The 10,826-nt window shown below is 42.9% G+C and overlaps 1 protein-coding gene and 1 non-coding gene across 3 annotated transcripts in view; both read right to left on the reverse strand.

Annotated features, from left to right (window-relative positions):
• Nucleotides 1-10,482, reverse strand: part of LOC124788138 — a 181,993-nt gene extending 171,511 nt beyond the window's left edge. The window contains exon 1 of one of the 2 annotated variants that reach the window (XM_047255280.1): nucleotides 10,102-10,482. In XM_047255280.1, the coding sequence (XP_047111236.1) occupies nucleotides 10,102-10,270 (169 nt within the window). In that variant the 5' untranslated portion in view covers nucleotides 10,271-10,482. The remainder of the gene's footprint in view (nucleotides 1-10,101) is intronic. The other variant, XM_047255281.1, reaches the window with a different exon arrangement.
• Nucleotides 5,414-5,488, reverse strand: Trnal-caa. Its single transcript has one exon. It is a non-coding gene; the product is annotated as a tRNA-Leu (tRNA).
• Nucleotides 10,483-10,826: the final 344 nt, after the last annotated feature.

Consider the following 10,826-nt stretch of genomic DNA (forward strand, 5'->3'; position numbering starts at 1 on the left):
ACGGAATTTCCTTTTATTGAATTTCTTGATGCGTGGCATAGTTCTTATTTATTGCACACTAAAGAATGTGTACTTCCACAAATATATGTAGCACTTGGGCAACAAACATTCAGTAACACATGGACAAACTGCTTCAGCGAAACAAAAGTAAATACTAGCAACGATGATCATTTACAGACACTAGAAACCTGCACTGTTACCAACATATGCATTGTATCATACGTACAATCGCTGGAAACAGAATGTTCACAGTTCTTTTCGAAATAAGACTGGTTTCTGTAACAGATATAAAAGCGGCGTGGCGGCATACATGACCGTAACTTTAAAATTTCGTACATATAGGTCATTTTTCATTTGAAATCCTACAATGTATATATCAATGTAATCAGAAAAGACTACAGAATTTAATAAAGTCATAAAAAATTTCTATTTTTCCACCATTTGTAAGTACTCTGTATCCTTAACAACCGTACGCCGGTGCAACAATACTTTCACCCTTTCACCTCGACTCAGGCGGCAGCAGAAAACGGCGCGCTGTGAGAGAGGAGCGGCGCACTGCGGCAGCTGTAATGTTCTGACGCATCCACGAAAATTTGAAAACTACGCGGAATGGCCTCCGGATTATTAGGAAGCAGGGAACTTTCCTGTCAGAGCCCTGTAACACCAGCAGATTTCAGCGCGATGTGCACCCTATTACTGGCCATGTCGAACCAATTTGACTCACATGCACGACGGTGTATGCTGTAATTGTAAACGTCAGGTCGCCGACTCAAGGACGAATACGTTCACCCTCGTGATACACGATATGTCTGAGATGATGTGCAGTTCTACTGTTGGTAGTCTTGCCTCCACTAAACGTGCACCAGCTGTTCTGTCCATATCGTCCCAGCTTCTAAAATGAGAATGCTCGGAGCTTTATGACCTTCCCAACATTTGCACAAAAGCTCAGATTACATCATTTTCTCTTAAATGGCCTTCTCCACCCACTTCCCACTAACTGGCCACCTTCGCGACAGACTGTCATCTCGCCCAGTCAAAATGTTTTGGAAACCAGCGCCCTCCTGCTCTGTCCCTAAGTGGAAAGAGAGGAGTGGCATGGCCTGAAGTCCCTCTGAAGGAACAATCCACAGAACGCAGCTGCCCAGAATTACTCGGACAGCTAGGTGACTGCCACAAAATGGTTCAAATGGCTCTGAGCACTATGAGACTTAACATCTGAGGTCATCAGTCCCCCAGAACTGAGAACTACTTAAACCTAACTAACTAAGGACACCACACACATCCATGCCCGAGGCAGGATTCGAACCTGCGACCGTGGCGGTGGTGCGGTTCCAGACTGAAGCGCCTAGAACCGCTCGGCCACACCTGCCGGCCCAGGTGACTGGACTCAGCATTTATGGCTCGCAATCCATCTCTCTCCCCGTTTTCTGGCACCTCCGCGATGGCCCCTTGGCTATAAGTTTTCTATAGGCTGCACATGCATTTATATGAACATTCTGCCCACATTTTCCTCATGTAAAAAAGTCATAAACCACACATACCAAATGTAGTACTGGAGAACACCGAGATCTTGACCTATAATAGGAATATTAATCCGATTGACAGTATTCTTAAAGTCAGAGAGTGGAGTGCCCCCTCTCAACGGTAATTGTGCGTTGTAGTCATTTATTAAATTTAGTACATTAGTTTTCAACCGGTCTTCTTTGCTGTTTCTAGTGAAATACTTCCGTAAATACTTTAGCTCTCTGTGACAGCTGAATTTTTTGTTTTCGACAAGAAATTGTGGGAAGGTTTTTTATATTGGTATTAGTTGTGGTTTAGTAGTATTAACAGAAGTAGCTGCTTCCTTAGTAGAGAGCGAAATTCGAGATCACGGATGTTAGTTCATTAAAACACAAAGGAGGAACTAGATAGGATGAGGTGGGAGATGGGTATTGGGGAATGGGAACCGTCAAATCTGCAGTTTGATTTTAGAAGTGTTTCAACAACTGAAAATGGATTAAATAAAAAGATTTGGAACGCTAGGCATCTTTTTTGATTTAACTAAGGTGTTTGATTGTGTTCATAACAAAATAGTGCTCCAGAAGTTGGATCATTATGGGAACAGACAGCAAAAGGTCATTCTCCACAGTATTGACAATGGCCATGGTGTAGGGCCTGAGTGGTGCACGTTTCAATGGGGCGTGCCTCGGATCAGTACTGGGGACACTACTTTTCCTTATTTATATAAATGATATGTCTTCTAGTATTACATGTGATTCTAAAATAATTCTGTTTACTGGTAACTCTGGGTTGGTGGTAAAAGATGTTGTGTCCAACATTGACACTGTTTCAAATAGTGCAGTTTAGGATATAATTTCATCGCTTGTGGAAAATAAACTAAAGTTAAATCACAGTAGGACTCACTTTTTATAGTTTGTAACACACAATTCCACGAAACCTGGCGTCCTAAGCACACAGAATGACCACATGATTAGTAAGACCCAACAGTTCAGTTTTAATGTGTTCGGATAAATAGTAAACTGTCGTGGAAAGCCCATGTTCACGATCTTGCTCAAAGACTTCTTTGCCTTTTTTACTATTAGAACTGTATCTTAAGTAAGTGATATTTCGATACCAGAAGTAGTCTACTTTGCTTATCTTCATTCGCTTATGACGTATGGTATTATACAGGGTGTAAATTTTAAGTCGATAAACCAGAATAACTCGAAAAATAAGCTTGACACGAAAAAATGTGTAGAATCCAAAGTTGATTATTTTCGAGAAGGACAAAAAAATTGTTCAAATGGCTATGAGCACTATGGGGCTCAACTTCTGAGGTCATGAGTCCCCTGGAACTTAGAACTACTTAAACCTAACTAACCTAAGAACATCACACACATTCATGCCCGAGGCAGGATTCGAACCTGCGACCGTAGCAGTCGCGCGGTTCCAGACTGAAGCACCTAGAACCGCTCTTCCACAGCGGCCGGCCGAGACGGACACCTGCTGGTGCTAAAATTAGCCCGCCAACCCCCCCCCCCCCCTCGGGGTGGTGCGGGAGACAACTTTAAAATTGCAAATTGGAACCCCCATTTTTCATTGCAGAATCAGATTCTACATAAAAAACTACGTACATTTTATCTTAAACATTTGTTTTGATTCTTGGTAGTTGGCGCTGTAATTCAAGAAAATTCATGTTCTCATTTTTGCGTGGAAAATGGTTACGGATAAATAAAAAATACTTATTTACTTCGTAAATAGTCAAATGATTTGTTTGATAATTAAAAGCTGTGTGGCGTCATGACTACGAAACAAACAAAACTTATCCGAATTTGCGGAAAAAATTAATATTTGGGTCAACATTTCTAAAACTCTAATTCCTCTCTCTCAAACCCCACACCATGGGGAGAGAGGGACAGTTTTAGTTTAAGCGAATTAAAATTTACGAAGTCAATAAATATTTTTTATTCATCCGTAACCATTTTCCAAGCAAAAATGAGAACATGGATTTTCTTGAATAACAGCGCTAAGTACCAAAAATCAAGACAAATGTTTAAGATAAAATGTACGTAGAGTTTTATGTAGAATCTGATTCTGCAGTAAAAAATGGGGGTTCCCATTTGAAATTTTAAAGTTGCCTCCCGCCCCACCCCCAGGGGGCTGGGGTGGTGGGCTAATTTTACCACCAGCAGATGTCCCTCTCGAAAATAAACAACTGTGGATTCTACACATTTATTCGAGTGAAGCTTATTTTTCGAGTTATTCCGGTTTGTTAACTTAAAATTTACACCCTATATTTTGGGATAACTCTCCAAATTCTCAAAGGGTATTTTTGGCTCAGAAACGGGCTGTTAGGGCAATATGTGGTGTAAGTTCGCGAACCTCTTCTTGATGCCCGTTCATTAGCCTGGGTACAACAGAAAGATTCATATATTTCTTAGGATGAAAGTAAGGAAATTTGAAATGTGGGGGCCAATGTCTTTGGAATGAAAGGATATGTTTGCATCAACAATAGAAAGTATTGTAAAGTTTTAACCAAGTATTTTGATAAGTTAGTAAATTGTAAGGAACTGAAAGATTGAAATCATAAAACTTAAGGAAATTCAAGAAATAATCCATTCATCACTTGAAGACAAAGCAGAAATTATTTGTAAATCTACCCACAATTTTAAAGGATCAGATCGTACAATTCTTAAAATTCAGTAGATGTTTGCAATAATTACTCTGATAGTTAAATTCTGGGGAGTAGGAAAATATCAATCTCTACAGTCAACGTTCTTACAGCCTGTAGCATAAAAATTCTTTCTGCCATCGCTCAGGATAAATGAGAGGAGGGTGAATGAATAATTAGGAGGATATCAAGCGGGGTTTAGAAGATACCAATTCTGAGTATAAGAAACAACAATACCACTTTAATATTGTAAGAAAGAGCTAAAAGTCTCAATAATATTAGTGTGAAATGTATATCTTGAATTCGTTTGTTATCGTTATCAGGCTAACTTTCTAACCTAATATCAAAATAGAATACAAATAATCTTGAGAAAATATTATATTACAATTGATTTTTTAGTATTTGCAGGTAATGTAGTAGTACTGACAGAGTAAACATTGTCCAAAAACATCTGCAAGTAGTAGTTAAACAAATCACAGAAAGACAGGACGATAAATCTCCTTCGAAAACACAGACGTTATGAGTAATAACAATTTAGTACTGGAGCCAGAAAAATGAGAAAATGGATAAATTTAAGAATCTCAAATAAATCTTCCAGTCTAAACGAGGGAAACAAAGTGATAAGGTTTATACGACAAACAACATAACGAAAAAAATTGCACATGTTAGAATATGAAGCCATGTCATTTTTATTAAAACTTTTCTGTATGTTAACTTCGTCATCGCTTTGTTATAAAGACCAGTGTATCTGCCAAAGTTGCAAGTGACCTTCCTTCAGGGTGATAAATACACTGCCTGAGAAAATAATATAAAAGTAAAAAATAAAATAAAAAATAAAATATAATAAAATTGAAGTACCCGGAAGGGAAGGGGGAAACAAAATAAAATTCACGAGTTGAGTGGGTATATGGTGTTATTTCACCGGTGCAAAATCATATCAAATTTACGAACAACTTGGTAGTATAAGCCACTTATCTTTCTAATGTCGCACCTGCACTGGTCTGGATACGTGCAATAATTCGAGTGGGCTGGCTCTCCTGAGGCAAGCTGGCTCACAGCCGTTGTAGCTGGTCCTCGATACCCCGTGTATTGGCATTGGGACAGAGTTAACGTCCGAAATGGTCGCACACACATTCTATGCGGACAGACCTGAGGATCTTGCTGGCCACTGAAGTACTCGACATCATGCAGACAGAAAGAGATTTTCACTCTGCAGCGGAGTGTGCGCTGATATGAAACTTCCTGGCAGATTAAAACTGTGTGCCCGACCGAGACTCGAACTCGGGACCTTTGCCTTTTGCGGGCAAGTGCTCTACCAACTGAGCTACCGAAGCACGACTCACGCCCGGTACTCACGGCTTTACTTCTGCCAGTATCTCGTCTCCTACCTTCCAAACTTTACAGAAGCTCTCCTGCGAACCTTGCAGTACTAGCACTCCTGAAAGAAAGGATATACCGGAGACGTAGCTTAGCCACAGCCTGGGGGATGTTTCCAGAATGAGATTTTCACTCTGCAGCGGAGTGTGCGCTGATATAAAACTTCCTGGCAGATTAAAACTGTGTGCCCGACCGAGACTCGAACTCGGGACCTTTGCCTTTCGCGGGCAAGTGCTCTAACAACTGAGCTACCGAAGCACGACTCACGCCCCGTCCTCACAGCTTTACTTCTGCCAGTATCTCGTCTCCCACCTTCCAAACTTTACAGAAGCTCTCCTGCGAACCTTGCAGGAGAGCTTCTGTAAAGTTTGGAAGGTAGGAGACGAGATACTGGCAGAAGTAAAGCTGTGAGTACCGGGCATGAGTCGTGCTTCGGTAACTCAGTTGGTAGAGCACTTGCCCGCGAAAGGCAAAGGTCCCGAGTTCGAGTCTCGGTCGGGCACACAATTTTAATCTGCCAGGAAGTATCATGCAGACAGTTCATGAGGACACAGCCTACGTGTGGACGAGAATCTTCCTGCTGAAAAATGGCACAACAATAGTGTCGCATGAGAGATAACACATGAGGACGTGTCGTGACCTGTAGTGATACCGGATGGCTTCCCACACCATGATGCCAGGAGTGAAACAGCTGAGTTTTTCCGAAACATCGTAAGAATGGGACCTCTCCCAAGATCGTCGTCATACCCGCAGAATATGGGTATCAGCGGTATTTCAGAATAGCCATACATCGCTCGATACAATGCGATTCCAGTTATCAGCAGTCGGTGCTCCCTGAACACGGCACCACTCCGCATCCAGCCGTTTCTTTTGTGGTGTTAACGCAGTCTGCGCATGGCATGGTAATTACCTAGATCGTTGCAGAGTGTTTCAGGAAGGTCCATCATATATTCTCATTTGACAGACGGAAGTATGAAAGGGCTATGTCGTGGCTGATGCACAATACGACGATGGTCCGTTGAGATGGTGAGAGGTGACCGTCCGGAACCTGGACGACTATGCTGCCTGATGTTCCGATGCAGTGGTACATTGGGCACTGTCGCTTCCGAATGCCCAATTAATCTGAATATTGCAAGATACTACAAGATCCACTAATATGCCATTTCAAACTCTGGTAGGTTTCCATAATGCTGTCTCATATGAATACGCAGCATCTCTGTGTCCTTCACAGTGACCATACATCTGACACTGTTTACGCACCTTATATATCGTACCACAGCCGGTAATTGCACTAAACATGAAGATCGCTAATGCACACTGGTGACCGTTTAACGTGTCATAGGTAATTATTAATCACTTACATACTCGCCGATGACATGTACAAAGTTACATTGACATCCAACCGTGACTTCTGAGTGCTTCAATCTTTTTGTCAGGCAGTATACAACATCCAGACGAGAATTACTTGCAGTAGAGGCCACGAGGAATAAATAACAATACTACGACTCGCCCAGATATTTGAAGAAACTCTATTTAAATTGAAGAAACACGTTTACAAAAAAGTCTGTGAATGGATAATTAAAACTAACAATATACAAACAACAACACAAAATACACAAATTTGATTGGAACAGACAATATTTCAGAAACATTTTTTGAACCGATCAAGGGAAATGAAGATATTAGGCAAAGCGAAAGAAACATAAGAGATAGGTACTAGGGGGCTGCTCACAATAGACTCCAAAATTCCACAATATTACAGGAGACATGAAAAAAGTTTTCGAGAGGAAATTAAAAGCATATAAAAGGAACAACAGTAAAAAGAGACAGCTGTAGTCTAATACTTTCTACGATGAATATACACTCATGTTCAGATTAAAACGGAACACCTTGAACGACTAGGGATAGGATGTCCATACTCACAGGACATGTACATTAGTATTGTAAATAGCCTGTTTATGTGTTCGTATGTTGGTAGCGCCATGCAACTCTATAGACTATATTAAAATCTCTGACAGCGCTGTATACCCTCTGTAAGAGACTCTGTGGCTGGTCGGACTCGCAGTTAGAGGTTAATAGTCAGCAGTGATGGAAGTTAGGGGTGAATAGCCAGCAGTGATGGAGGCTGGAAGTTTATACTTAGCAGTGGTGGAGGTTAGAGGTCTGAAGTGTTAACGCGAATGGACGGTCTGGACGTGTCCGTCATGGAGATGTAATATTGTTGACTATTATATAATTTTTGGAACTGGTTGTCAAGGACGATTGTATAATTTTTCGAACTGGTTGTCTCATGATCAAGGTAAAATCTGCTAAATGCATTGTTTGCTCTGCAACAAAATCTTTTCTTTGCTAACCACATGCATATTAGTAGTTAGAGCCTACAGTAGTTAGAATCTTTTATTTAGCTGGATATATTGATGCTTGCTGTATCGCTGTAGGTCGTGTAGTGAAAATTTTCTGTGAGGTAAGTGAGTTATGAAATGTGTGGGTTATTGTTAGGATTTCTTCTAATTCAGGGCTGTTCTTTGGTGTTAACTAATAGTTAGATTGCGTTATCCTTGAATACTGCGGGTAAGTAATGAATAGGAGAAGTTGTGTTTGTCAGGGCAAATTCTGTAGTTCAGAAATGAAATGATAAAAAAAAATAGCAAAGTGACACATTTAATTTCACTCAGCAGTTTAAGAATGTTCACCAGCAGTCAGTTTCATTCAGCAGTTTAAGTAAAAAAATATATTAAATAAAGAAGTTTCACCTCCTCAGTTATTTCAATTGTAAAAAAAAAATTAAATAAAGAAGCTTCGATATGTTCTGCAGAAATGATTAACATTTCAGTCACCTCGGTTCGGCATGTATCATCTTGCCTAGTAGACACAGGGCCCATCATGGGCCCTGATAACTAGTTCCATGCATGATGCCATCGACACGTATAAGTCGCGAATGGCGTCCAGTGGTATAGCCATCCACGCTGCATTCACATCGTTCCGAAATTCATCTGTGGCGGTTGGCATTGGCTCGCAGCGCTGCACCTGTCGTTTCACAATATCCCACACATTTTCAATTGGTGACAAGTCTGGTGACCTGGCGGGCCAGGCCAAAATGCTGACATACTGTGGCACCAAGAAGGTGGTGGTGATCGTCGGGATGTTTAAGGGGGACTAAACAGCGAAGGTCATCAGTCCCCCACACCAAGAAGGCACGTGTTCGTGCAGCAATATATGGTCGTGCATTATCTTGCTGAAAAATGGCGTCTGGGGTGTTGTGCAGAAAGGGTATGGCTAGGGGTTCGAGGATGTCATTCACGAGGTCACACTAGTCGCAGTGTCCTGGACACAACTCACTGTGATTTGTGGTGTACACACTAGCACCCACACCGTAGGGCCTTTAGATGGCGCTGTATGTCTTGAGCAAATGCAGTCGCTATGATACCTCTCCTCCTGTCTCTGGTGAATCAAAATGCGCTCATTATTTTCGAACAAACGGAACCTGTATTCGTCCGAAAACAGTACCTGATGCCATTCGTGTCACCAGTGACGTCGTTCCATACGGTATTACCGTCTAGCGTGTTTCTGTACATTCGTCAAAGGTAGGTTGAGAAGTGGACGATGCGCACGTAACAGACGCCGTAATAGACGGCTACCAACAGTTACCCCTGACAGTGTACCATGTGTTACACTGTTACACTGTTGCGGCAGAGCCGAGGAGGAAGCATATCTGTCCTGCAATGCCATTCGGATGAGGTATCGATCTTCTCTGGGGGTGGTCTGGGTCGTGCGACGTGACCCATCTCGTCGTGTTCTACGGCCTTTCGTGGATCAATCTGCACCAACCCTTTGCACTGTTGAAAGACTTCGTCCCACAGGAGCAGCCTTTTCCCGGATGGATGCGTCACATTCTCTCATGCCAATAATGCACCCTCTTTCAGGCTCACTGATTTGATGGTACGGTTCGCGCATACGTCTGCGAGGCATCCTGCATGTCTGCTCTAGTCACACTGATCCATTACCTTCGGTTTATAGCGACAACAAGAGCCGCAGGCGCATTTTACCGGTAGGTAGTGTTGAGCTGCGATAGCGGTGTTGACCTTGAACGCGCTGGCCGACATGGTTCAAATGCTAATCATTTCTGCAGAACATACTAATGTACACGTCCTGTGAATGTGAACATCATGTCTCTAGTCGTTCAAGGTGTTCTGTTTTTTCTGAACATGTCCTTCACAATGATCAATCAACACACAGAAGAAGTTACTTTCATAGTGGTGTCTACGAAGGCGAACAAAACACCATATAATAGTTTGAGAAACTGAAAGTTGACTGTTACAGGCTTTGTAAAGGGCTTGGATAAAATGAACATAAATAAGCCTGGGAGTAGACGCATTAAAAATATAGCCACATAATTAACAAAGATATTTTATAGGTAATATAAAACAATGATTTCAAGGAAGAAAGGAATCATATGAATAGATGATGATGTGTTGATGACTTAGCTGCTCTAACGTGCTCCTTAGTTAGCCTTTAACTAATAAGAAGAAAGAAGGCGTTTATAGACTTGTAATAAGTGACGCAGTACGTACCTCCGTAATCAGGGCGAATCCTTCTGTCGTACTTGCTCTTGTCCAACAAAGTGTCCAGCAACGACGTGAAATTCTTCGAGAGAGAGCGGTAGTCCTTCAGCACAGACGCCGAAGCGTCTGGTGCCGCCAACAGGCACAACATGACAATTATGAGGCAGAACCGCTCCATTGTGACCGGCTGTTCCAACACACCACCCACGCCTCGCGAAGCCTGCTGGATTCAGTTCATAACGTGGCCGAGTACGTGGGGAGATCCGAACAGGCTAGGAACTGTCGCGATCGTAGGTTGTAGCCAGGGCACCCGTGTGATACGTACTGGAGAGGGCCACGTGCGATGACTGGGCCGGCCGGCGACTGCCCGCCCAGGCAGACTGGCGCCGAAATAAGAGCGGCCGGCGGACAGCTGCAGCGAACATCCCCAAATCTCTGCGGTGGGCGCCCGCCTGTATAAATACACCGCCGGCACGTATTTATAGGCAGTGCAGGGCGCGGCAGCAGGAAGAACAAGAAGGCGAGCGTAAGAGGCGGCTGTTAGCGTTGGGTAACGCGGCGCGGAGGCTGCCAGAGATCTGGGCCTCGGCCCTCCCCCCCAAACGCGCGCTGACCACAACAGGTGCGCGTCCCGCCAGATGCGGATCCATTCACGAGAGACAGCCTCCCGTCTGGGCCGCTGAGCTACAAGCCACGCGGCAACGACATTCCTCCACGAAAGTATCACCTATCCG

The sequence above is a fragment of the Schistocerca piceifrons genome, chromosome 3 (assembly GCF_021461385.2).
Source record: "Schistocerca piceifrons isolate TAMUIC-IGC-003096 chromosome 3, iqSchPice1.1, whole genome shotgun sequence".
Lineage (NCBI taxonomy): Eukaryota > Metazoa > Arthropoda > Insecta > Orthoptera > Acrididae > Schistocerca > Schistocerca piceifrons.